This window comes from Lygodium microphyllum, chromosome 22 (assembly GCF_053477565.2).
Source record: "Lygodium microphyllum isolate KBCC chromosome 22, Lygodium_microphyllum_v1.1.10, whole genome shotgun sequence".
Taxonomy (NCBI): domain Eukaryota; kingdom Viridiplantae; phylum Streptophyta; class Polypodiopsida; order Schizaeales; family Lygodiaceae; genus Lygodium; species Lygodium microphyllum.
The window spans coordinates 104,172,778-104,199,594 of record NC_141156.1 but is presented as its reverse complement, the minus strand read 5'-3'; the positions used below and the strand labels follow the sequence as shown (position 1 = coordinate 104,199,594).

At 44.2% G+C, this 26,817-nt stretch overlaps 1 protein-coding gene across 7 annotated transcripts in view; it reads right to left on the bottom strand.

The window, feature by feature from the left end:
* Positions 1-26,817, bottom strand: part of LOC148017460 (uncharacterized) — a 259,801-nt gene that overhangs the window by 137,262 nt on the left and 95,722 nt on the right. For all 7 annotated transcript variants that reach the window (XM_087663480.1, XM_087663484.1, XM_087663481.1 and 4 more), the window contains one exon: positions 8,590-8,784. In XM_087663480.1, the coding sequence (XP_087519606.1) occupies positions 8,590-8,784 (195 nt within the window). The remainder of the gene's footprint in view (positions 1-8,589; positions 8,785-26,817) is intronic.

Genomic DNA, 26,817 nt, shown 5'->3' with positions numbered 1-26,817 from the left:
AAGTAGTAGTAGTCCAAGGCAGCAATGGTAAGAAATATGTGAGCATTGGCAACATAATCGTCTAAGCCACTTTGAGGCGAACATGGAAGGGCCAAGCTTGCGACTTCCAATACAGAAACTTAGCTGCCAGTTTCTGTGAAATCCACTCTAGTAGTTGCTTTGGCCGAACATCAACACCCAAAGGGTACCCAAGATGCCTGACAATGGAACCATGGGGAACAACCTGTCCTTGCCAGCCCAATGACTGTAAATCGGACTCCATGCAACTGAGAATGGCTGATTTGAAAGCATTGATATGCAGACCAGAAGCATGACCAAAGAGCGTCCAAACATCTAATGCTTTGCGAAGATTGTCCTTGTCTGCACGCAAAATCATAAAGCTGTTATCAGCCAAAGATTGACTGATGAAGTGCTGTCCAAAAGGAAGAGACAATCCAGCCAACTAAGTAGAAGCTGCCATAGAAGATAACATCGAAAGAACAGAATGAGTCGCAAGAGCAAAAAAGAGAGGACTCAAAGGGCAACCCTGTCGCACAGAGCATGCTAGGACAAATGGCTCGGTAACACCACCATTTAGCATAACTCGTGAAGAAGCCACAGCACTAATGGTGTAGATCAAGCGGGACATTCGAGTACTAGAGCCCATAATAGACATAAGTTCTGCAATGAAAGACCAGTCTAAATAATCAAAAGCCTTTTCCAAATCCAATTGAATCAATACCACTTCCTGATTAGAGTGCCTTGCGTAGTCAATAGCCATTTGCACATTTAAGATATTATGCAGAATGTTTCAGCCCTTGATGAAACCATATTGAAGAGGATGCACAATGGCTGGAATATGCTTGTGGAGCCAATTCGCCATCAGTTTGGAAAAGATTTTATACATTGAATCCATCAAAGAAATTGGTCTCCAATGTTTTAACATTGACGGCGAAGGAACTTTTGGAAGCAGTTTGATAAGATCTTCTTTCCATGAGGAAGGCATGAACCCCGTTTTCCAAACCTGCTGAAACATAGTCGTCAATGGTTTCACCAGTTGGGTAGCAGAAATCTCAAAGAATTCATTGGTGAGACCATCCCAACCGGGACTTCTCTCACTTACTCTCTCTCTCTCTCGCTCTCTCTCTCTTTTGTAAAAGGTAATTGTATTAATCACGAAAAAGGTACAAGTTTACATGATTACAATATACACGATGGCTCTATGTGCGCGTGTGTAAAAACACTCTATCTCTCTACAAGAACGAGACGACTAAAGAGTTACAAAAAAGTCATGGCAAAGACGCAGAGGAAATTGCCAGATGCCAGGGACGTAAGTCCTCCCAAGGGAGCATGTCAGAGTGTCGAATAAGATCTATCTGTCAATGCAAGAGACCTTTAAGCCTCGTAATATGCCCTCGAACATTAGAGGCGGAATCAAAAAGAATAGCATTCCGAATGGTCCAGCTCTGCCAACAGCCCCAATATCTAAAAAAGTGAAACAAGATCTTCATATGTGGCTGTGTCGGTGTGGGGTATTTGGGCTGTACAAAAACCCAATCAAACGGGCGTACCGAGAAACCGACCACCGCTCGCCAAACGGCTGACAAGAATGACCAGATTTTCTTAGCTAGGGGGCAAGAAATAAATCGATGACGGGCCGATTCCACACTGGTGGTGCAAAAGAAACAATTGCTGTTGGAGATTCAATGCTTGGAAAGAGCTGAAGCAAGCGAAAGACCACCCATCATCACCCTCCAAAGAAAGACCTTATATTTGAAGGGTGTCTTGTTCAACCAGCCCTCCATCACACTTACCCTCCACCATGATCGGGATTTACGGAATCCCCATAGAGTATTTGCTTTAGTAACCAACCATTGATGATCTTTAATCAGAAGATGATACACCTGGTTAGCTGAAGCCTTTTCTAAATTCAGCGGGCCTGCAAGGTCCCAGTCCTGCCAGGGACGATCCGAAGCAAGGGTAGGAAAGGGTTGTCTGCTCTGGAGCACCATCCAAAGCTGTCCCTATAAGTCCCTGTATCCATGAGGGATCCTAAAAAGCCTCATGGCTGTAGGAAACGATAACAACACATTGCGACTGGCAAGGGTGGCATTTGCCGACTGAAGTGAAGCCCAACCGGGCCATGTGGTTAAACTTTGGTCGAAGCTCATGCTTACCTTCCCACGAAAGTAACCGCGAGACTGCCAACAATTCCTGTTGAAAAGAGTTAGTAGCCACGCGGTCCTCCGCTGGATGCCACTAAGCCTTGTGGAGGACCTATCGCCAGGAACATACCAAATGGATAAGCAGAGATGAAGAAGAACTGGAGAACCGAGAGTCGGCATTAAGAGCATGCCACCAAGAACTCCAAATGTGGGTATTACCATGCAGAAGCCCGTGATCCTCAAGAAAATAACGGCGCATAACGACCCACGGGTGATGATCCAAGCACATGGCGCGAAAAAGAGACCAACGGAGGACCAGCATATGAGTTTGGGCATCTAAAATAGCCCCACCACCCATGCGTTTGGGGGTGCACGCATGCAACCAAGAAATCCATGAAATGCCTGCATGCAATGAATCCTTCTTCCATAACGTGAAACGAATAGACTGAGTAAGAGCATTCAATGTAGTAGTAGTCCAGGGCAGCAATGGCAAGAAATATATGAGCATTGGCAACATAATTGTCTGAGCCACTTTGAGGCGAACATGGAAGGGCCAAGCCTGTGACTTCCAATACAGAAACTTAGCCCCCAGTTTCTGTGAAATCCACTCAATTATCTGCTTTGGCGGAATATCAACACCCAAAGGGTACCCAAGATGCCTAACAATGGAACCACGGGGAACAACCAATCCCTGCCAGTCCAATGACTGCAAATCCAACTCTGTGCAGTTGAGAATGGCAGATTTCAAAGCATTGATGCGAAGACCAGAAGCCTGACCAAAGAGAGTCCAAACATCTAATGCTTTGCGAAGGTTATCCTTGTTCGCACGCAGAATCATAAAGCTGTCATCAGCCAAGGATTGACTAATGAAGTGCTCTGTCCAGAAGGAAGAGACAATCCCGCCAACTGAGTAGAAGCTGCCATATGAGATAACATGGAAAGAACTGGATGAGTCGCAAGGGCAAAGAAGAGAGGACTCAAAGGGAAACCCTGTCGCACAAAGCGGGCAAGGAAAAATGGCTCGGTAACGCCTCCATTCAGCATGACTCGCGAAGAAGCCGCAGCACTAATGGTGTAAATCAGACGAGACATCCGAGCACCAAAGCCCATAGTAGACATAAGTTCTGCAATGAAAGACCAGTCCAGATAATCAAAAGCCTTTTCCAGGTCCAATTGAATCAGTACAACCTCCTGGTTAGAATGCCTTGCATAATCAATCGCCAATTGCGCATTTAATACATTGTGTAGAATGTTTTGGCCCTTAATGAAACCATATTGGAGAGGATGCATAATGGCAAGAAGATGCTTATGAAGCCGATTCGCCATTAGTTTGGAAAAGATTTTGTACATAGAACCCATCAAAGAAATGGGGCGCCACTGATTCAACATAGATGGCGAAGGAACTTTTGGAAGCAGTTTAATAAGTCCTTCTTTCCATGAGGAAGGCATGAGGCCCGTTTCCCACACCTGCTGAAACAAAGCCATCAATGGTTTCGCTAGTTGGGTAGCAAAAGCTTCAAAGAACTAATTGGTGAGACTATCCCAGCCAGGATTTTTATCCTTGGGCAAGTGTAACAAAACATCCATAACCTCCGCCTCACAAATATCTGTCTCCAAAGTAGCTTGCATATCCTGCGGAACCTGATTGTGGACCAGATCATAGAAAACTGAACGGGCATGAGTAATTTGGGCTGAAAGTGGAGACATGGAACCAAGAAGGCCGAGAAAATAATTCCTACACATATTCACAATAGTCTACGGATCAATGACCATTTGACCTTCTGCATCCTGGAGTCTAGTCATATTCTCTCGAGCAGGAGAGGCATGGAGAGCATGAAAGAACTTATGAGTGTGACAAGCACTATCGTGCAAATTCTCCATCAGATGTTGCAATTTGGCCTGCTGATAAGATTTCAACTGAAACTCTTTAATAACATCAGCCAAGCGCATTGCCAGTGACAGCAGAAATACATCATCTGGAGTGTCCACCAACAGAAAACGAACCAACACCAATAGGTCCTCCATTGCTTGTCGACGCTGCCGACAAAGAGAGGCATGATGGATCCCATATTGCCGAACAACCCGTTGCATATTAGATAGCAATCGTTCAAACGAAGCAGTGCCCTGAGAGGAGAAGTCCAATAAGAATCTATCAATCAATTGCTGCATATAGCCCTGAAAGATTGAATGCTTCAAATAAGACGAGTTGAAACGCAAAGGGAGTCTATCCAGAAATTGCTTAAAAGGTGCAACGGGTTGCGCAAGCATCTCAAGCTGTAGAGGGAAATGATTCGACAAGGCATATTGCTGCAACACTTTCATTTCGAGCATCTTAGGAAGAAAATCATCATTTTGCATGATGTATATGCGGTCCAACCGCAACCATGTGGTTGCATACTGCGCATTATGGAAAGTAAACCCTGTAGAAGAAGGGTGTAACCAAGACCAGAGATCTTGCTTAAGAACGGCAAGAGCCAACGCTTGCCACACACGACTTTCCAGAGCGTCCATTACCAAATGCTCTGATGTGGACTGTGAAGAATCAACACACATATTAAAATCCCCCATAAAAAAACCCTGTCTGCCAAGTGACAAGGAGGTCTACAAAGTATGCCAAAGATCCCGGCGAGATAAAGGATCATTCGGAGCATAGAGACCAAGTAACCATAAGATTTCTCCTTCAAATAAAACTTCAATCACCAGAAAGCGGCCATGTACATCATTTTTAATGAGAATAGGCTGATATTTTTCATGTACAATCATAAGCACACCAGAATAATGCATGGCATGTGTCCCTGCATAAAACAAGTGAAACCCATGGCAATCCACAACTTTTCCTGCTTCACCGTGAGACATCCCACTGATTCTCATGCAATGCAGTCCACATGGCATGTTGCTTATGGCGAGAACAAATGCCTCGCACATTCCACGTGGCTATCTTCATGTGTATTCAAAAAGAAAATCAGGTTCGAAGCACAGCTTGCCTCGATTTGACCTTTTCTGCTAGAATGTCCAGGACTCCCTCCTCCAAAAAATCAGCCAACACGGCAAAAGAGTTTTGACGGTCAGATTTGGAGGTAGACAACATATCCGCTGTCTTGGGGATGGAACGGGGATAGCGACGATCCCATGGGGTAATCACGTTACCCCTAGTATCAAAAGCCAGCTTAGCAGGTGGACCCTTTGGACCATCCGTATACACTTTCCGAGTAGGTTGCTGACGGGGAGTAGAGGAAACCATAGCAGGAACAGTGTGCTGTGAAGACAACATTTCTTTCCTGCGCATATAAGTGCGCATGGAATCTTGTGAGACAGTAGGCACAGTATGCGCCATGGCAGCATCAAACCTGTTACCTTTTTTTGGACGTACATCTACCCAGTCATTGCCACGGGAATCCAAACCCAAAACCTGTTATTTACCTTTATCCAAAACTTTAGGTGGCTGGGTTGCATCCTGAGACGGAGCATCAAGCACCATATCTTCCATGGGCAGCACAACATGCTCAGCATCCGAAGTCGGTTGCTTCTTGGGGCATTCGGCCATAAAATGCCCCAATTTACCACACGAAAAGCAATGCCCTGCAAAGTTACCCCATTTCAAACGAAAGTGCAAAGGATGCATGCTAGAGCAATTAAGCTGTAACCACGCAGGCCTTTTCCTAGCAGTGTCCCATAACATATACAAACGATTACGATTCATGGCTCTGAGGCTCGGGGGGACCAGAACAGTGCCCACCACGGCCATGGCGTCCTTTAAGAGTGGCCAATAGACAGCCGGGCAATTTTCCACCTCTACCCACACTGGGCATTCATGTTGAAGCAGACGCTGAAAATCTGCCATTGGGCGCCATGGCACAATATGGACCAAATGGAGATCAAAGAACAATGGCAGTTTAAAGAGGAGATCAGCACGATGCTTCTCAGAATTCAACAGAATCTCGAAAAAGCCTCGGGGCCCAACAAAAATCTCTTCAACACACTCCCCTTGTAGAGCAGACTGTGCAGCCATTGGCGAATAGGGGAAAGCACTGGGATCCTACCAGTGAAGAAGAGTATAACGGCACGTTCATAAAACACTGAAAAGGAGCGCAATACATTTTTCGGGTTCACAATGGCTTCCAGAACATCTTCAGTTCCTGAGTCAAAAAAGGCTTTCTGATTATGTTGAACATAATCGCCAAGCAGAGTGTTGGCAAACTCCAACAAATGCTCCCAGTCAACATCTTGAGAGTCCGCAGAATCAGAAGCAACCTGAGCATAGGAACGATCCTGATGATCCATTGTCTCTTCTGAAGTATGCTTGGTGCATTTGCCCGCAGGCTGGAAGTCATGACCAGGGGGCATCTCCTCTGTGCACAGAACCGTATCCTCTGGTTCCTCTGTATCCGAATCCGGGCTAAGAGCTGCCACTATTTGATCTGTAAAAGCCACATATCCAGACCAGCCATGTTGTATCATGACGTATCCTGGTCAGAGACCGAGCCAAGAGCTCAGGGGCGGCAGAAACGGCGCAGGCCTCTCTCTCTCTCTCTCTCTCTGTCAGGTAGAACGGATCCAGCACTGAACTGACGAAGGGGCTATGGAGCGCGCAAGCTGGAACAGACACCCGCTGGGCAGAGAGGGCACGTCCACAGGCAGGGAATAGGAGGCCGCGTACCTTTGCTTGCTCACGCTCTCGCCCTCGCTGTTGTGGCAACCTGGGTGTGACAGGCCGCTTCTCCTTGGTGGCAAAAACAGTCAAATCAGGGTAGTCGACTATGCGGAGCCTGAGCTGGGCGCAGGACAAATACGGGCAGTAGGGCAGCAGGCCAGCACGGCGGTCAAAAGCAGTGGGCGCTCGCAGCGGGGAAGGACCGTTTTGACGGGACGTGCACACGAGCAGTCGACAGCAGGAACGCGCACCGGATGCAGACAGCGAGGGCAAATGGAGTGATAGTCGGTGGGCCAGACAAGGGGATGTGACAGGCACAGAGCCCCGCGGCGCAGGTCCAGACGAAGTCATGCGACGGGCACGGGACCCCAACGACGGCAGGGTGACAGGGCTCAGACAGGTGGCGCAGCTCTCTCTCTCTCTCTCTCTCTCTCTTTGTGAAGATAATTGAATTAAGTAGTAAATATTTTACATCAGACCATCAGGTCAGCTTTAGAAATAACAGAAAATAACAGACATGAAGGAAAGTTTACACAGACTCTAACACAGATGTCACGCTGAAAGTACAGCTGCTGTGGAACGAACAATGTCCAGCCAGGGAGCAGCAATATCAGGAAGAACCAGATCAGTAGACACCATAGAGGTGATTTGCCACAACACTAAACCCCGAATTCGGGCCAAGTGACCATGAATGCTAGATACTGAATCAAAAATGAAGGCATTCTGGGTATGCCAAATATGCCACAAGGCTGTCCAAATAAGGAAATGGAAAAGGTAATCTGAGCTCAAAGAGGTCATGGAGGTCATCTTCCCCAAAATCCACGAACGAGTTGAAATCTGGTGTTGAGTCAACGAGGACCAGACACGGAAAATAAAACTCCAAATCTGTCTTGCATTGCCTAGCAGAGATCTTACGAGCACGCAGCACATTCCCAGTAGGAAGAGCCCCAATAAGTAACCTCCACATAAATACTTTTCCCTGATACGGAACCTTAGATTTCCAGAGCTGGATGAATCTGTCCTGCCACTTCTTTTTGCTTTCCCGAATATGTCATACTTTATTTGCCTTATCCGTGACACATCTCTTGGCCTCTACCATCTGATGATATATCTATTATCATATGGCAAAGGAGAAAAGACTGGGAGACCTTAATAGATCTTGTGGAGTTAAGCACATGCCATAGAAGCATGAATAACTGTGCTACCATGAGAAATGCCAATCTTTTCTATAAAATTTTTTGGTATATCTTTCTAGGGATGAGTTTGTACACAAAGAGCCTGCAAAAGAGCTAACCTCAAAGCAACCATATGAAAATTAACATCCAATAGAGCTGCTCCCCCCATCCTTTTAGGAATAGTCACGTGCTGCCATGAAATCCACATGTGACCTAGGTGATTTCCTTTCTTCTTTCATAACATGAATTGGATAGCTTGAACGAATTCCAATAGGGACTTCTTAGTCCAAGGAAGCAATGGCAAGAAAAACGAAATCATGCTGATCATAATGCATTGTGCAACTTTAAGGCTCACATGGAGAGGCCAGCCTTGTGATTTCCAGTACATAAACCGATCACCATGCAATCCACACACTCTCTCTCTCTCTCTTTCTCTGAATTGTGTTTTTGCTTTAGCATGCACACACATTATCTTCCCCTTTTTCTGATTCTTATTTTACAAGCCTAATTATGCTTCAAGTGCAAGAACTGATCATGTTAACAGGATTATAATCACCCAGGAACCTAGAAAACCATCTCAAGTTTGACATTACATATTATGAGCATGGAAAGCACATACAATCTCTGCCTCGTGAGCTGCTCTGAGCTGTGAGATATCATGTTCCAGAGCACATGCTTTTATAATTTTCTGGTAACGTACAGGATCATAAGGATTCATGAACAGTATATTACTCCTCACAGTATCATTCAATATCCAGGGTAACTGTGGTACATAAGCTATATGCCGTTGTATAAAATACCTCCCTTCTAAGCACTGCAAGAGACAAATGTCATTGTCAAAGTAGTGATACTGTTTGAGAAACAATAACTGATGTCATTAACATGATCTGATCTACATATCACAAACTCTTCCATGGGAATATATCACAAAAGATGCCTTCTTGATTTCCATTTTCGAAAACAAATTTTAATTTTTCAAAGAGAGCACATGATTTTAACATTAACATGGCATAGATTATTGACAAATTACAGTCTGAGAATGTCCATGATCAGCTCAGCTACTTAAGGATCACAGCACAGTAGATTCCATGTTATCAATGCAGCCAATGTACACAGTTTCCTTCTCTTTTTCCCTTGCAAAACAGACTGTGGCTAATTCAATTAGTGAGAAGAAAACCAAATAAATACAAGTGCTCAGCAGGTTGTTTCCGTGAGTCCTAACTAGAAATATTGGTTTTTGTTGAATGATAATAGAAGGGAAAATGTGGGTAGATTGGACTTAAGAAAAAACAATAGAAGCTATCAGCAGTCAATGCAGCTCCTACTGCCCGCTTCTTGCTGCCATAAAATCATCAAAAGTTGCTACAACTGCTCTAGCATCACCTACAGCAACTTGCCCTCAAAATGCAGCAGCTGCTGTCCACTTGTGAACTTCTTCCATGTCCTTGCTCAAGCTACGTCCCTCTTCTCTTTCCCCTTGATCCCTCCTCCTTAGGCATCAGTGCCAGTGTAACAAGGGTCCGATGCACAAGATACTCAACATACTTCAGCACAACGAGCAGGAGGGGAGAGTGAGTCTTGCAAGATTGCAGCCAGTTCACCCCCTTCACTAGGGGACTACAGTGCAGCCCCTTGCACATCTTTGGATGATGCCTTCCACCAATTCCTTTCCTGTGACCTGTCTGATATTAACAGTGAGTTGGGCCACTTCACATAGAAAGACAAGACGTTTGGTAGTTAAGGCATTGTTCTTAGAGGGTCTATTGGTGTCCTTCCACAGAACATTAGGATTCCATCTGCTAATGGAGGATTCCTACTCAAATCAATCTTCTACTCAGGACTCCTTGGGCAATGCTTCAGTATATGATGACGGATCATCTTGCAATTTACTGCCCTAGGACATGTCAATGACAGAGTTCTTTCCAAGGTGAGGGAGGTGGCATATCTCAGGTTCACAGAAGGAGCAAAAGTCAGCATTAGAGTCAACACATTGCCAAAGGAGGACGCAACTTTAGAGAGAGAGACAACAGACTCAGCATGGATATTGGACAAAGGCAGGGGTAGACAGGATCGGAGGAGCACATGCAGTCCAAGACATGATGGAGAGTAGTTAGAGATCTGTTCTTTTTTCAAGAAAGGAAAATTATATTGATAACAACTCTCAGGAAAACCCCCTATGAGGCAAGTAAAAAGTACAAGGAACTCTATAAAGAGTAGCTAATTACATCACCAATACAAGGGTGGTTTGAACAACCAATCCTGTGGACTATAATGCCAGACCGTCAAAGGGGCAGTGTGGAAAAAAGTGCATTAGTCCCAGGTCTACAAGAAGGTCTCTCCTCTCTTCCTTATCCTCTTAAAGTTGCCCTGCATCCTCTCCCATCTCCCACGGAGAGTGTGGATGGTCTCTATCCAAATACTCAATAGAGTCTCCATTCTGGATACATCCTAAAGGTCTATCACATGAGTGCACCTTGCTGTCCAAATGTACAAAGCTATGATATTGGCAATTAGCTCCCATTAGTGATATAGTGTCCCTAAGTCCACTATGCCTGCAAGTGATCTGGAGTGGGGATCCTGCTCAGATGTTGTCTAATGATGAGGAAAGGCTTACCTAAACATTCTCATAGCCACATGCTCGGCCTCTATCTCTAACCCAAGCTATAGCCCCTCACGTCACTACCATGGTCTCTCTTGTGCCATGGAATATAATCTTGAGAGCTGTCCTCCATACATCCTGAGCTCTATGAAAGTCCCATAGGAAGTGTCTCTATGTCTCCTCTGGCTTACCACATCTTGTGCATGCCATTGTGGGTTTGCCATATCCAAACTAAGTGCTAACCACTAAGCTCCTGTGATCAAAATGCCATTTGAAGTGAGGTATCTTCCTAGGCCTACAGCTCTCAAGTAACCAGAGGGATGTAAAACTAGTTGCACAAGCAAAGATAGCGGTGACACTTTAGCCACTTGTGGCTCTAGCAATAACTCAAGCCCTTAATACAGCATTGGCTTTAGCCACCGACTAGGGGTGATCAGCAATTGTAAGGTGATATATCTGATTAACTGAAGCACACTCCAAACTCAGGTGACCTGAAAGGTCCCAATCCTGCCAAGAGCAGTCAGCATCCAGCGTGAAGAAGGGCTGTTGATCCTGCACCTGCATCAAGATCTCACCCCATAGGGCAAGGTATGCATGAGGGATCCAGAAAACCCTTCAAACTGTGCAAAACGGCATGAGCATACCGCAGGGTGATAGTCGAATCTGCAACAAAAATCAAACCTGGATGGGCCATCGAATTGAACTTGGGTGGATCCTCTTGTTTTTCTTCCCAAGAGAGAAAATGAGACACAGCCAACAATTCCATCTGCAAGGAATTAGCAGCCAATCTATCCTCCGCTGGATGACACTTCACCTTTTGAAGAATGGCCTTCTATGAACACACCAATTGGGTCACAAGGACACACAAAGATGTTGGGAACTGAGAATCAATATTGAGTATGTGAACCATAAACCTTGAATTTTAGTATTACCGTGCAAAAGCCCCTAATCTTCAAGAAAGAAGTGAATAATAGAGCCTAAGGGTGTTGACCAGCACACATCACTTGAAAAATTGACCAATGAAGAGCAACCATGTGAGACTCAACATCCCAAAAGGCCCCACCACCCATGCCTTTAAGGGTAGAAACATGATTCCAAGAGATCCAAGAAATGCCAACATGCAGTGAATCCTTTTTCCACAACATGAGGCGGATATTCCTGGTAAGGTCATTCATAGTTGTCCTAGTCCGGGGTAAAAGTGGCACTGTGCTCTGCCTCCGCCATTGCATCGGTTGTCCCCCCCGCCTACTGCCCCGTGACTCTCCCCCAGCTCCACCCCACCCCCCCCCCCCCCCCGTGGCATTGTCTCCTCCACCTTCCCCCCAACCTTCTGCTCCGCCTACTGCCCCGCCTACTCCCCCCCTGTGGAGTGCTGCCTCCACCTCACCCACCCCAGCGCTGCCTCTGCCTCCCCCTACTGCCCCTCTATGGAGCGCTGCCTCCGCCTCACCCACCCCCGCGTGCTGGTTCCCCCCTCCCGCCAGCTCTCTCCACCTGATCCCCCCCCCGGCCCTATTCGCCCACCTGCTGCCCTGCACCAATTCCCCCTGCCCTGACCCCCTGCCTCTTCTGCCCTGTGGCCCCAACCTCGCCCGACAGGACCAACACCCGCGTTGTGCCGGTTGAGAGCCGACCATCCGAGGTGTCTAGCACCTCCCCCATCGTCAGAAAAAATCATTTCCCCCCTCCTCGTCATCGTACCCCCCCCTCCTCCCCTCCAGTTGCTCCCTCCCTCTGCAGAAAACCGCCCCCCCCCCCCCCCCTTCCGGTATAGCACAGCAACGTGATTGGTAGGTTCTCAACAGGGACACACAATGGAAACCTCTAGTCAGTTGCCAATGCATTCTATGGCGAGTGCGCCCCAATCAAACACCTTGCGCATCGTCCTCTCTAAGGAACAGCTCTTAGCCGTCTGTGCCAGAGAGCTAGAGGAGCTGAAAGAAACAACGATCTTTGGTTAGGCCATAGGACTCTCCCCATCTAGGGCCTAGCTTCAGGATTGGCTTCACTCCACGCTGCTCATTGGTACAACGCAGATCGCGGAGGTAGTTCTCATGGGTCAAGGGATCTTCATGGTTCGACTCATCTCTATAGCAGACGCAACCCGTGAGCTAGTGGATAGCTCACCCTATGCTTCCACGAGGGGGGTCATTTACATGGTTCCATGGTACAGTGGCTTCACAGTGGAGGCATTCGCACTCCATAACAGGTTTCTTGGACATCTGGTCGCCTTCTTTCATATCATTAAAGAAAAGGAAGCAAGTACAATACTTTATAGGAAAGTCTAGGTAGCACATAGTCCTATTGTGCTTATGGGATTCTTGTCCTGAGCCCTCACTACTCCTTCCAAAGAGACTGAAGTAGGTGTGATTGCAAACATCTCAACACTCCTCCTCAATCACAACTAGAAGTACAAAGCGTATAGAGGCTTTAGTGAAAGCAACACTTGCAAAGTATGGGCACACCATAGACATGGCAAAACAACAGAGGCTGTTGCAGAAAAGGCTAATTGTGGGTACCATAAGCATGATGGACATCTAGAGGCTATAACAGGGGTCTCAAAAAGTGTATAGAGGTTGTAGTACAAGGCTACATGAGGAGTTTACAAGTTTATGTCCGAAGCATTAGGGCTAGGCAATACAAGGCTAAAAAAGTCTATCCGAATAGGAGTGATGAGGTTTGTCCTTCTCCTGGTGGTCTTATTCTTCTTCTTCTTCTTTTGCTCCACATTCTTCTTCTTCTTTAACAACATTTAGATAGGCCTTTTGGGACCTCTTTCTGGCGTGGTAGAACTTCTCACTGTGTCCGGTCCTTTTGCAAAATTTACAGAAAAGCCCATTGCCAACATATAATGCTTTTTCATCTCTAGAGGTGCTTGGTTCTTCCTTAGTTTTAGTTTCTTTTCCTTCTCTAATAGTGATGCTTGGATATCAACAAGCTCAGGGTTTAGCATATTGATTAGAGTTATTGACACATAATTATTTTCAAGAGGTAAACTTTTGAGCAAAACACTCATGCAAACATCTTCTTCTGTTTTAATGTTGATTCCTGCAAGCTGGTTAAAAGTCCTTCCATGTAATTTAGATGTGTAGCAAGTGATGTGCTAGACTTCATTTCAAGCCTGAAAAATTCAATCAAGAAACCATACTTTGATGACTTAGATTGTGCACCAAACAAAGTGTCAAGTCTCTTCCATGTATTTTGTGAAGTATCATAGTTATCCACATGGTGGATATAGCTGTCGTCTAGCTCCAATTTGATAATGGCCTGAGCCTTATCATCATTCTTTTGCCAAGTGACTGCAAGGTCTGCATCACGAGGTTTCTTTTCTTTTCCAGTGGTAATGGCCCATACGCCCTTCTTTATCAAGATGAGTTTGATGTGGGTTTGCCAATTGTGAAACCCGACTCCTTTGAAGTGAGCTATTGGAGAGTCTTTTCCCATTTTGGATTTGCAGGGATAGCAGTAAATCAACTCCAGAGCTCTCAGATTTTATCAGTGGAAGAGCAGATTACAATGTGTCAAGAGACACAAGTAATGACAGTGTGAAAACACACTATGTAAAGAGTATGTCTGAGTTGATGTCGAACTTGAATCTTCTTAGTTCGAGGTCGTCGATCCTTCTTCGATCTTTCTAGGTCCTTCCCCTCCTTGATTTGTTGTTGGGACAATGGATCATAGTGACAATGGGTTGCTCCAGGTGATAGGAGAGAGAAAATGATGAGATTTTTTGAGCTTAGGTGAAAAATAGATATGGAGTCATAATTAGGAATTTTGACAGTGGCCTGATTTTTTTGTCATTGCAGGAGCTATAGTGCATCTTTTCCAAAAAAAATTATATAGAAATGAAGCTTACTTTATGGGCTATCAATGCCCTATGATGGTGGCTGGAATCGGGCTATGCAGAGAGAGATTAGGGCGTTCGATCAGCACGGGCGCACTTCTGGACAGCGTGACAAAATTTCAGCAATGTTGAAGCACTGAGCAGCTAGTGTCAAGCTCTAACTTGATGGAGAGTTGCACATTGAGTTGAGGAATGATCCTCTAGAAGGAAGAAAGAGGAGATATGATTTGTATTGAGAGATCCAGGGACTCCAAGTAGGGTATGTCTTGCAGGTCACAGTTGCAAGCTATGGCAGTGACTGAGAATTTTGACAATGCTAAGCCTATGGTTGCTCGATGTCAGTAATTGAGGTGACGAGAAGATCTAGAAGCAGGAGAACACTTTCCTAGAAGGAAGCTCCAGGAGATTTGACCTGTGGAGTGAGATATAAGAGCTTCAAGCTGACAGGGTGCAGCTGGCTATGGCTGCCATGGAAGCTCAAGTGAAGGTAGAGTTGAGAGATGAAGTCATGGGCTGGAATTGAGCTGATCAGAGTTGAAAAGGGACTAAGAGAGAGCAAAGAAGAGCTAAGCTGAGCTGAGCCATGCTTGATTTGGGCTGTGATACCATGTCAAAACATGGATCTAGGACATGGCAATCCGGAAGCTATGGAGGTTGGAAGACGAAGACCAAACTCATGAAGACATGGACACAGACAAGACTAACTGTCACACAAGTGAATTAGGTTCCAAGATTGAGACTTGGGCTCATAAACACAATCTTGTGTGTGGATTATGACATAGACACTCTACTGAAAAGAAAAGAGTACTTTCATATCATTAAAGAAAAGGAAGCAAGTACAATGTTTATAGGAAAGTCTAGGTAGCACATCCTCCTACTGTGCTTATGGGATTCTTGTCCTAAGCCCTCACTGCTCCTTCCAAAGAGACTGAAGTAGGTGTGATTGAAAACATCTCAATAGTAATCAGTTTTTTTGAGTAATATAATTAGCCACATTTTACTTGCAAGAAAAAAAGTCCAGGGTAAAAGTGGCAAAAAGTAAGCATGGGCAACATAGTTATCTAGGTCACCTGGAGGCACACATGAAATAACCAAAAACTTGAGATTTCTAGTAGACAAACTTATCTTTTAGCTTTTGAGAGATCCATTGCAAAAATGACTTAGGCTGAACTTCAACATCCAAAGGGTAACCAAGATGTTGTGCAATATTGCCACGTCGAACCACCACTCCCTACACAACACTTGCAAGTTTGATTCAATACAATTGAGGAGAGATGATTTAGCAATATTAATACGGAGGGCCAAACAAATCCTAAACATCCAACACCATATAGAGATTATCCTTATCCACTTTCAATACCATAGAGTCATCTACCAATGCATGCTCAACAAAATGTTGATTGAAAGAAAGGGATAACCCCACCAACTGGCTAGTCTTGATCAGATTCGATAACACGGAGAGAACTGGATGGGTCACAAGCACAAAGAACAGTGGACTCAAAGGGCCGCCCTGTCTAACCAACCGTGCAAGAGCAAAAGATTCTGTAGCACCATCATTTAGCATGACATGAGAAGAAACATCACTGCTAATGGTGTATATCGATTGAGACATATATGGATGGTGGCCCAAAACCCATGGTTTGCATAAGCTCAGCAAGCAAAGTCCATTCTAGGTAATCAAAAGCCTTCTCCAACTTCAATTGGAGGAAAACAACCTCATGATTAGAGTGCTACACATAATCTATGTCCATTTTCACATTTAGAATATTATCCAAAATGTTCTTGCCCTTATAACGAATCCATATTGATCAAGATGCGCAAGACCAAGCAAGTGCCTATGGAGGTAATTAGCCAACACCTTTGTGTGAGAGGCTGAGATGATCGAAGCTCAGCTGAGAGTGCAATAGACAGTATGAAGAGTGAAGCACAATACCCAATGCAATAGACTAAAAGAGTGTAAACTGAATGTACAATGTACAACCCTTAAACCTTAGGATTGTAAGGGGTGTTCACGCCCGAACATGATAAGTGCCCGTAAATGTGTAACATAGGCACATACGAAAAAAGAGAATAAGTCTGGGGGAAAAAACCTCTCGTACCGAGAGTAAAAAGCGACTCACTATCTTACTGATCACCGACACTCCTCTATGAGTGTAGACGTGAGTGAAACCCAACAAACCCCCATGGAGTGAAGCATGATTAAAATACAAGGATCATCCACCACCAAAGGATATCAAATTTAAAACATTGCGAAATGCTTCAAATTTGTCACGAGGAAGAGCTTTTGTGGAAATGTCTGCCACATTACTGGTGGTAGGACAATAGACAAGGCTAATATTAGCTACATGTAGCCCCTCTTTGACAAAGTGATAATGTATCTCAAAGTATTTCGTGGGTGCATGAAACATTGGGTTCCATGCCACTACAATGGCACTCTGATTATCAATGCATAACAGATACATCCAGATCAGCTAGCAAGCATCTAATCCATACACATTCAACTATGGTAGTGAAAGTTGCCTTGTATTCAGCTTCACATGACGATGTGGCAACAATGGATTGTTTCTTGCTAAGCCAAGCTATGCAAGATGAGCCAAGAAAGAAAAAATTGCCACTAGTGGAGTGATGTGAATCATAATCACCAGCCCAATCAGATTCGTTGTCAGTATGTAAATGCAGTGGTTCCCCCTTCGCATAAAGCAATTCAAGAGATCTAGTACCTTGCAAGTAATGAAAGACACGCTTAAGAGCTTGCCAATGTGACATGCGTGGCTGATGCATATATCTGCTCAAGGCTGAAACTACAAACTATATGTCCGGCCTAGTGTTGCATAGGTAAATAAGGCATCCAACTGCTGGAGCATATGTGTGTATATCAAACAAATCACTGTCATCATGTAATGGCAGCTTTGGTCTAGGTTCCATTGGTGTATAAACTGTTAGATATGATCAATGCCCTATCCTCATTAGGTGCTACCAATGATCCATGGTGCTCAAAGTTGTAAGGCCCCCATTATGAGGAGAAGCCAAATGTGAGCCCGGACATTGGTTGAGTCCTGACTTGTATATCAGATGAGGTCTATGTGACCGGATGGCAAAAAGGTGACCGTTGTGGGTCTAATCTTTGGGTTAGACGGAGTGGTTAAGTTGGTAGCAACTTGAGGCGCATTGCATCGAGTTGCCCGATGGTAAAGGGAATATTCCTTGGAATATTCCCTGGCCGACTAGTGGAGGCTTATATGGTAGGTCGGTCAGGCCGACCTAACGACCTTCGCGGGCTATAAAAGGTAAACCCCTTCGCAGCCATCTCTTACTCACATCTTTCACCCAGTCAGAGTTGTTGTTCTAGCTAGCCTTAAGCTCTTCACCTATCTTCTGTCTAGATCGCCATCTAAGCTTCACACAGTGGAAACGCACGGGTGGATAGAGCCATCTTTGTATCAGTTGTTTGGAGTTAAAGAATTTACTGATTCTCCTCTTATCTGTTGTGTACTCTCTATCTCTTTCTCAGATTTTGTTCGCTGCGCCGTGTAATATTTTACATGGTATCAGAGCCCAGGGGGCTCTAGAGATCGGAGAGTGTGCAAGAGGTAAAGGCTTCAATAGCAAAGAGAAACTATGTCGACTTCCGGAAGCGGTTCTGGCGCATCAGGAAGCGGTGCAGAAGGTGGTGTTGCTGTACCGGCTATTCAAACACTGAGGATTCGTCCATCAACCTTCAGCGAAGGAAAGTTAGATGGTACAAACTACACCTTGTGGAAGTTCAAAATTACAACTATCCTTGATTCTTATGAGCTTTTGGAGACTGTGCTGGGGACTGACGCAGAACCATAGCCTACCCCCGACCCATCAAATCCTAGTGTGATGATTCCTCCAAATGCAGATCTTCTACGAGCTTGGAAACGAAGGAATGCAGATGCATTGTGTGCCTTAGTTACAAGCTGTTCTGACAGTGTTCTGACTTTGATTCAGCATACAACCAAAGCGTCAGAGGCTTGGAATGTACTAAGGAGTCAGTATGAAACACGAAACCAAATGAGGATTCAAAACTTGGAGAATTAACTAGCAGCGGAGAAGTTTGCTGAAGGAGAGACCGTTGAAGCATTCATCACTTGGATTAAGAATCTGCGCGACCAGATGGCTGGCGCTGGGATACAAAAAACTAGCGAAGAGCTAGCTCGGAGGTGTCTTCGGATTTGTCCACAAAAGTTTGATGGACTAGTAACTGCCCTTAATACTCAGGTGAGATCTCAAGCTTTGACTTTTGAGGAGTTTTGTGCATTATTAATGGAGGAGGAGTTGAGGCTGAAAGCCCGAGAAGGAAGCAACAATGGAGATGCTGCATTCTCTGCCAATGCAAAAGGCAAAGGTGGTTCCTTCACCAAAAATGATGGCGACAAAAAGAAGAAGGGCGGAAAGAAGAAGTTTCAAGGAGAGTGCTTCTACTGCAAGAAGAAAGGACATACAATTGCAGATTGTCGTGTCAAGAAGGCAGATGAAAAGAATGGTACCCTTAAAAGTAAAGGGAAAGAGACAGCCAATACGACTGAAGCAGAGCTGGAATTATTTATGGCGACCATTGAGGAAGTGTGCTCCTCAGCGCAAGAAGAATCTACCACTCACTCATGGGTGTTGGATAGTGGGGCCTCCCGTCACATGACTAATAAGAAAGGTCTATACAGTTCTATGCAACCTCTACAAGAATCCATCACTATAACGGTTGGAAATGATGCTAAATGCCCTGCTGCGGGCACAGGTACTATTTCTTTTGTTGCTGCAAATGGTGAAGTCAAAAAGCTTTCAAATGTGTTGTATGTTCCCGAAATCAGGAGAAATCTATTATCAGTTGCTGCCATAACTGATCTTGGTCATGAAGTGAGGTTCAAGAAGACAGGTGCAGAAATTATTGATAGTGCTAGTACAATTGTTGGCAAAGGAGAAAGAAGGAACAATCTGTATGAGCTAAGTGCTCTTACAGCCACCGCTGGAGTGGGCACAAGTAAGCTTTGGCATGAAAGGTTTGGACACATCGGATTTGCAGTATTGAAGGAGATGCAAAAGCAAGGTATGGTTGCTCACCTACCTATAATAACTTAATTGAAGGAACCATGTGAAGCTTGTATGATGGGCAAGTAACAGAGAAAGGCATTTCCACAAGAAAGCAAGAATAGAGCACAGGCTTCTCTAGAGTTGGTGCATACTGACTTGTGTGGTAAGATGCCTACACAGGTCTTGGGGGGATCTTCTTATTTTATGTTGATTATCGACGACTACAGTAGGAAGATGTGGGTGTACTTCCTTCATGATAAGGCTCAAGCTTTTGGTAAGTTTAAAGAATGGCTAAAACTTGTTGAGAATGAAACAGGGAAAAGTGTGAAGAAATTTAGAACAGATGGTGGTGGTGAGTTCAACTCAAAGGAGTTTGAAGGCTTTTGCAAGATCAAAGGGATCAAGCGTCAATTGACGACGCCTCACACACCTCAGCAGAACGGTGTTGTGGAACGCACGAATCGCACCATTGTGGAGATGGCAAGATGCATGCTAAAGGGCAAGGGATTGCCTAACCATTTTTGGGCTGAAGCTGTTAATACTGCAGTCTACATTCTAAATCGGAGCTGTACAAAGGCTCTCAAGGGAAAAACACCTCATGAGGCTTACACTGGTAAGAAACCATCTGTCTCACATTTCAGAATTTTTGGATGTGAATGTTATGCACATGTTCCAGATGAGAAGAGAAACAAGTTACAACCAAAAAGCAGAAAATGTATCTTCTTGGGTTATAGTGATGAGCAGAAGGCTTACAAATTATATGACCAAGAGGCAAAGAAGATCATGGCGAGCTATGATGTGGTGTTCAAGGAGGAGCCACATACAGTGGAGGAGGAGAAGGCAAGTTCTTCCACTTTATCATCAAGCGAAGAAGTAGTCCACTATGAACCTGTCCCGAGAGCTATCCCTATCCTTAAGGAGGAGGAAGCATCATCTTCAGATGATGAGGAAAAAGTTCACCAACCTGATATCACCCCACCAGAAAAGCCATTGCCGCGCTGGGTGAAGCAGCTCTATGACCACAATAATCCTATGCCTGCATCTGTTGAGGAGAAGGCAGACGGACCAAGGAGGTCTCAGAGAATAGAGGAGCAAAGGAGGGCTTCTGCTCACATAGTCAATATGGCCTTGATGGTTGAGATTATGAGAGAAGTAAAGGAGCCAACTGACTTAGAAGAAGCACTTGCAGATCCATCATGGAAGGCTACTATGTAGGTGGAGTATGACAGCATAATGAAGAATGACACTTGGGAGCTAGTGGATCGACCAGCAAAGCGGAAGATTATTGGCACCAAGTGGATCTGGAAGGTAAAGTACAAGGCTGATGGTACCTTAGAGAAGTACAAAGCTAGACTGGTTGCCCAAGGATTTTCACAAGTTGAAGGGTTTGATTTTCAAGAGTCATTTGCCCCAACTGCCAGAATGACCACTATTCGCACGGTACTTGTAGTGGCTGCCCACAAGAAGTGACCAGTGTACCAAATGGATGTTAAGTTAGCGTTCTTAAATGGTGACCTCAAGGAGGAGGTGTACGTGGCTCAGCCACCAGGGTTTGAGGCCCCCATTCTGAGAACAAAGTGTGTAAGCTGAAGAAGGCATTGTATGGGCTGAAACAAGCCCCCAGAGCATGGTACCAGCGGATAGATAAGTTCTTTTTAAACCTAAACTTCAAAAGATGTGCCTCACATGCTAACTTGTATGTTTACAGGGATGGTAAAAAGTCTGTAGTGATTGTCCTTCTTATTACAGGTGACTATGAAGATATGATCAACCAAACTCGAAAGGCTTTGAGTTCTGAGTTTGAAATGAGAGACTTGGGCTTGCTGCACTATTGTTTGGGGATTGAAGTCAGGAAAGATCTTCATCTCTCAGAAGAAGTATGCATGGGAGATCTTGAAGGCATTTGGCATGACTGAGTGCAAGGAGATAGCTACACCTATGGAGGTGAATGCAAAGTTATCCATTGAGGATACATCAGCACTAGCAGACATTGGGAGGTATAGGAGGTTGGTCGGCAGTCTGATCTACTTGTGTAACACCAGACCAAATATCAGTTTTATTGTTGGTGTTTTGAGCAGGTTCTCAAACAAACCTCATGAGAGTCATTGGAAGGCTGGGATGCGGGTGCTTAGATACTTGAAGGAAACTCTTGACTATGGTATCACATACAGTTTCGGAACTTCTCTTGTGGGAAACTATGACTCAGATTGGGCAGGAGACATTGATTCCAGGAAGTCAGTTTCTGGTTATTGTTTCTCTTTGGGTTCAGGAATTTTATCTTGGATTAGTAAGAAGCAACGAACAGTGGCATTGTCTTCTACCGAAGCAGAGTACAAGGCAGCTTGTTTTGATGTATGTGAAGCAGTATGGTTGAGAAGGATTCTATGGCATATGGGAGTGCAGGATGAAGAACCAACTGTGCTGAGATGTGACAATCAGAGTTGCATCGCCATTGCCAAAAATCCAGTGTTTCATGCACGCACCAAACATATAGAGATCCAGTATCACTATGTGCGTGATTTGATGGAGGATGGGATAGTGGAACTGGTCTATTGTCCAATAGAGGAGAATGGAGCAGATATCTTCACCAAAGCACTTACGAAGGATCTGCTTCAAGTTCATCTTCAGAGACTCGGCATTGGGCCGAGGAGATAGTTCACCTATGGGTGGACATTGAGGGGGGGCGTTAGATATGATCAATGCCCTACCCTCATTAGGTGCTACCAATGATCCATGGTGCTCAAAGTTGTAAGGCCCCCATTATGAGGAGAAGCCAAATGTGAGCCCGGACATTGGTTGAGTCTTGACTTGTATATTAGATAAGGTCTATGTGACCGGATGGCAAAAAGGTGACCGTTGTGGGTCTAATCTTTGGGTTAGACGGAGTGGTTAAGTTGGTAGCAACTCGAGGCGCATTGCATCGAGTTGCCCGATGGTAAAGGGAATATTCCCTGGCCGACTAGTGGAGACTAATATAGTAGGTCGGTCAGGCCGACCTAACGACCTTCGCGGGCTATAAAAGCTAAACCCCTTCGTAGCCATCTCTTACTCATCTTTCACCCAGTCAGAGTTATTGTTCCAGCTAGCCTTAAGCTCTTCACCTATCTTCTGTCTAGATCGCCATCTAAGCTTCACACAGTGGAAGCGCATGGGTGGACAGAGCCATCTTTGTATCAGTTATTTGGAGTTAAAGAATTTACTGATTCTCCTCTTATCTGTTGTGTACTCTCTATCTCTTTCTCAGATTCTGTACGCTGCGCCGTGTAATATTTTACATAAACTGGCTTGCAATCTTGTAAGCCAAACCTCTCAAGAAGTTTACCAATGTATCTTGACTGTGATAAACCAATACCTCTAGCATCATGTATGAACTGAATGCCCAAGTAATAATGCAAAGGTCCAAAGTCTGACATCTCAAAAGTTTTGCTGCAAATTTTGTTTAAATGCTGAAATCTGATCAGCATGTGTCCCTGTAAGCAAAAGGTCATCAACATATAGACAAATGATCAGCATGGATCCCCCTTCTTTACATACATAAAGGGTAGACTCAGATGAGCTATTTATAAACCCTTGGCTTAGTAAAAAAGCATCAATTTTTGTATACCAAGCTCTAGGAGCTTGCTTCAAGCTATATAAAGCCTTTTTCAGCTTGCAAACCAAGTGTTCGGATCCCTCAACTGCAAAACCAATGGGCTGCTGTACATATACTTCTTCATGAAGCTCCCCATGTAAAAATGCAGTTTTAATATCTAACTAATGCACAGTCCATCCATAATGGGAAGCCAAAGAAACCATAGACCTGATGGTAGTCATTCGGGAGGTAGGAGCAAATGTCTCCTCATAGTCAATGCCTTTCTTCTGTGCATAGCCCTTAGTTACAAGCCTTGCCTTATATTTTTCAATGGATCCATCTACATTCCTTTTTAGCTTGTAGACCCATTTTGTTCCAATGGCCTTCTTCCCAATGGGCAAAGACACTAAATCCCATGTTTCATTCTTAATGATAGAATCAAATTCATCTTGCATTGCTGCCATTTAATGCACACTATGTTGTGCATCCTCAAAAACATTCAGGCTCCTTATCATCAATTGTACTTGTTGCCATAACAATCTCCATGGTATGTGCAGTATCATGCATACGAGCTTGCCTTCTAGTACAACCAGTCATGGGTGTATCTTTATGACTAGCTTTCATAGTCTGTAAATACCATCTAGGCATTTGTCTTGCCTCCTGACTATGCACAAGTTCTTGATGAATTTCAGATTCAACACTTTGCTGAATATTCACATCAGCCAATGGTTGATTTTCTGCATTTTCCAATGGAGTAACTGGCTAAACATTAAGTTCACTTGCTGAAACTCCAACTGAATCACCAAATGCAATGGGTAGCAACCCTTCAAATATATCACGGGTAGCCTGATATGTGTCAAAACCAGCAAGGGATAATTCTGATTTTTCATCAAAGAGTACATCCCTATTGACATACACCTTTTTAGAGACAGGATCATAGAGTTTGTAGCCTTTGTTCTCACTACTATATCCCACAAAAATGCATTTGACAGCCTTCTTATCAAACTTTTTTCTAAGTACCTAAGGAATGCATGCATATGCAAGACACCCAAAGATACGAAAGTGCCCAACAAAAGGTTTCCGGCTATTCCAAACCTCAAAAGCATAGTGACAAGAATGGCCCCTCAGGATGCCCACATGCCGTTTCGGACCGAAATCCATTCCAAATCACATCCTTGTTGGGTGAAACATTCCCTATCACGTTCCTGACAGGAAACGCCACGTGGCATAGAACTTACCTGCAAAGTGACCAGTTGATTGTCCCAATTTACCGCCTGCTGCCGAATCATGCACCTGTTTCCCGCCAACGTCGCATGTACCTTGCCCGTCTCTCACTCACTTGCCTATCTTGGCTCTGCCCACAGCACCACATGAATTGATTGAAATATTGATTTTTCATTGTGAATTATAGACCTTGGCTTTAGTACTACACATGCATTATGAATGAAATACTATTTTTAAAAAGTAATTAATTTTTTTTTAATACTGTTCCCATTCCCACATCCTCGTTCCCTAAGTTTGGCGTCCCCGTCACCGTCCCTATCCCCGTTCCCTGTTTCCGTTCCCTGATGTCGGAGGGGTTTTTGTCGAAAGGTCTTATCCACCGAGGATCAGAGATAGAAGGAAGTAGAGATAGGAGATGGAAGAGAAGAAAAAGAATAGACAAGAGGTCAACATGATAAAGACAAAGCACAATGAATCGAATCAATATATAATGATAGAACCTGAAATTCCTTGTCTGGCACTACTCAGAAGCAATCTCCAAGCATTAGATCTCCTGGAGCTTCTTTGCAGACCAAAAAACGTGCATCAAAACAATAGCTTCTTCTTTGCTGCTCAGAACCCAAATTTGATGGCTCCATTGGCTTCGAAAGGGGGGTAAAACTCAAGGATACCTAATCTAGAATCTCCCAATTCACTCCTTCTTCTTCTTCCAGTTTAAAGTGTTGTTTGCTTCCTGTCAATTGTGATTGCGACACACACGATTTCACCCATCTTTCTTTTTTATGAAAAATCCAAAACTGGCCGAAAAAACAACTTGCTTTTTGCATGCCATCCTAATCTAGAAGCTTTCCTAACTTTTTAGGATTTTTACAATAAATAATATAAAAAATAGACTAAAATTGTCTAAAAATCTAGTATTTTTGGATTATCCATGCCGTGGATACTATGTGCCCACGTAGTGGCACGACATTCACCCCCTCTAAACCTGCACATCCTCCGGTATGTACCAAAAATCCTAGTTGTCACTAGATTCTGAGTCCTCCTCATCCTCTACAACCATATCCTTTGCTTCTTCATCTTCCATATTTTCCTGGCTAGCCCCTATATCATGGCTGCTATTTTCTTCCAATTCTGGTAACTCATAGGCAGTATACTCTCACCTCTTGAATAATTTGATTCTTTTCCTTCCTAACAGAACTTTTATAGTTGTCCTATCCAGCTCATTTAATGCATAAGTAGCATTATCAAACACCTATCTTACCATATAGAGTCCAAACCATCTTTTGGAAACTTTACGCATGGCACTATGCTGGTTGTCTAAACTGCTATCATAAACCAATACCCAATCCCCATCTTGTATGGTTCTTGGTCTCAATCTATGTCTTTTGTCATTGTTTTGTATCCTTGTTGCCCTTAACTTTGCAATTGCTGCATCTATGTTTTCTAACTTTCTTTCCAACTATCTAATGTATAAGGCCAGCAACTTCTCTCGATTCAACTTCTCTTCCCAAGGTAGCACACTCCATGTGAGTGTTATCTCTTCTATTGGTATGATAGGTTTTTTACCATACATTAATTCAGCAAGCATATATCCTGTAACGGCACTATGAGTTGTTCTATCAGCCCACAAAGCATAAGGGAGCAATCGTGGCCACTCTTTTACTTTCTCTCCACATGCTTTTGCCAATGCCTTCACAATGGGGTTATAAGCTGAAGTTAAAGCAAGCTTTATCCCCAAACCGTGCAAAGAAATCGTGAGCTTCATCTGTATCTAGCACACCCCTATCTGCTGTAATTTTTTCAACACAGCCATACCGGCAAAAGATCTCTTCTAAGAGAAAAGTACAAACTGCATTTGTTGTCTTAGTACATACAACTCTCCCTTCTACTTGATTAGTCAAGTCTTCATGAGCAAGTACAAGATACCTCATTTGCCAAAGACTTGTAGGCATCGTGACTAAATCCACCACCCACTTAAAATGAAGAGACAATGAATATGTGGGCTGCAATCCATCCCGATGTCTCAAAGATGAATACATTTGACATGTCATACATGTTTTCACAAAGTGAGAAACATACTTTTTTTATTTGCAAATAAACTGTGGTTGATTATATTACTTTTTTAAAAAAAAATTGAAATACAAAGAAGTGTTCATGCTCAATAAACTAGTTGGAGCTAATAATGAGTCACAAATATATCAAGTATACAAGCCTCTTAAGGCGGTCTAGGGGGAATGGGGGCAAAAAGCCATGGAGTGGTGTATCGCCATCTAGGGCATCACGAAAAATAGGTCTTAGCCGCCCCAAGTGCCTAGGAAATGACGTTGGAGCTCTTGATGAGCCCTGGCCTCACCCTGCACTTGATCCCGTTGCCCGTGGAGGGAGTGGATGATGGAGGTCGAGAGCTCTGCTAAGGTTGCCTTTACTGAGAGTCTCTCCCACTGGAGGCCTCGTGATATCGCACCTTCCAAATATACCAACCGGTAAGAGTCCCTATGATCTCCCATACCTCAGAGCGGTCTGTTGTGGCCTCCAATACCTGGTGGATGGGTAGAGCCTC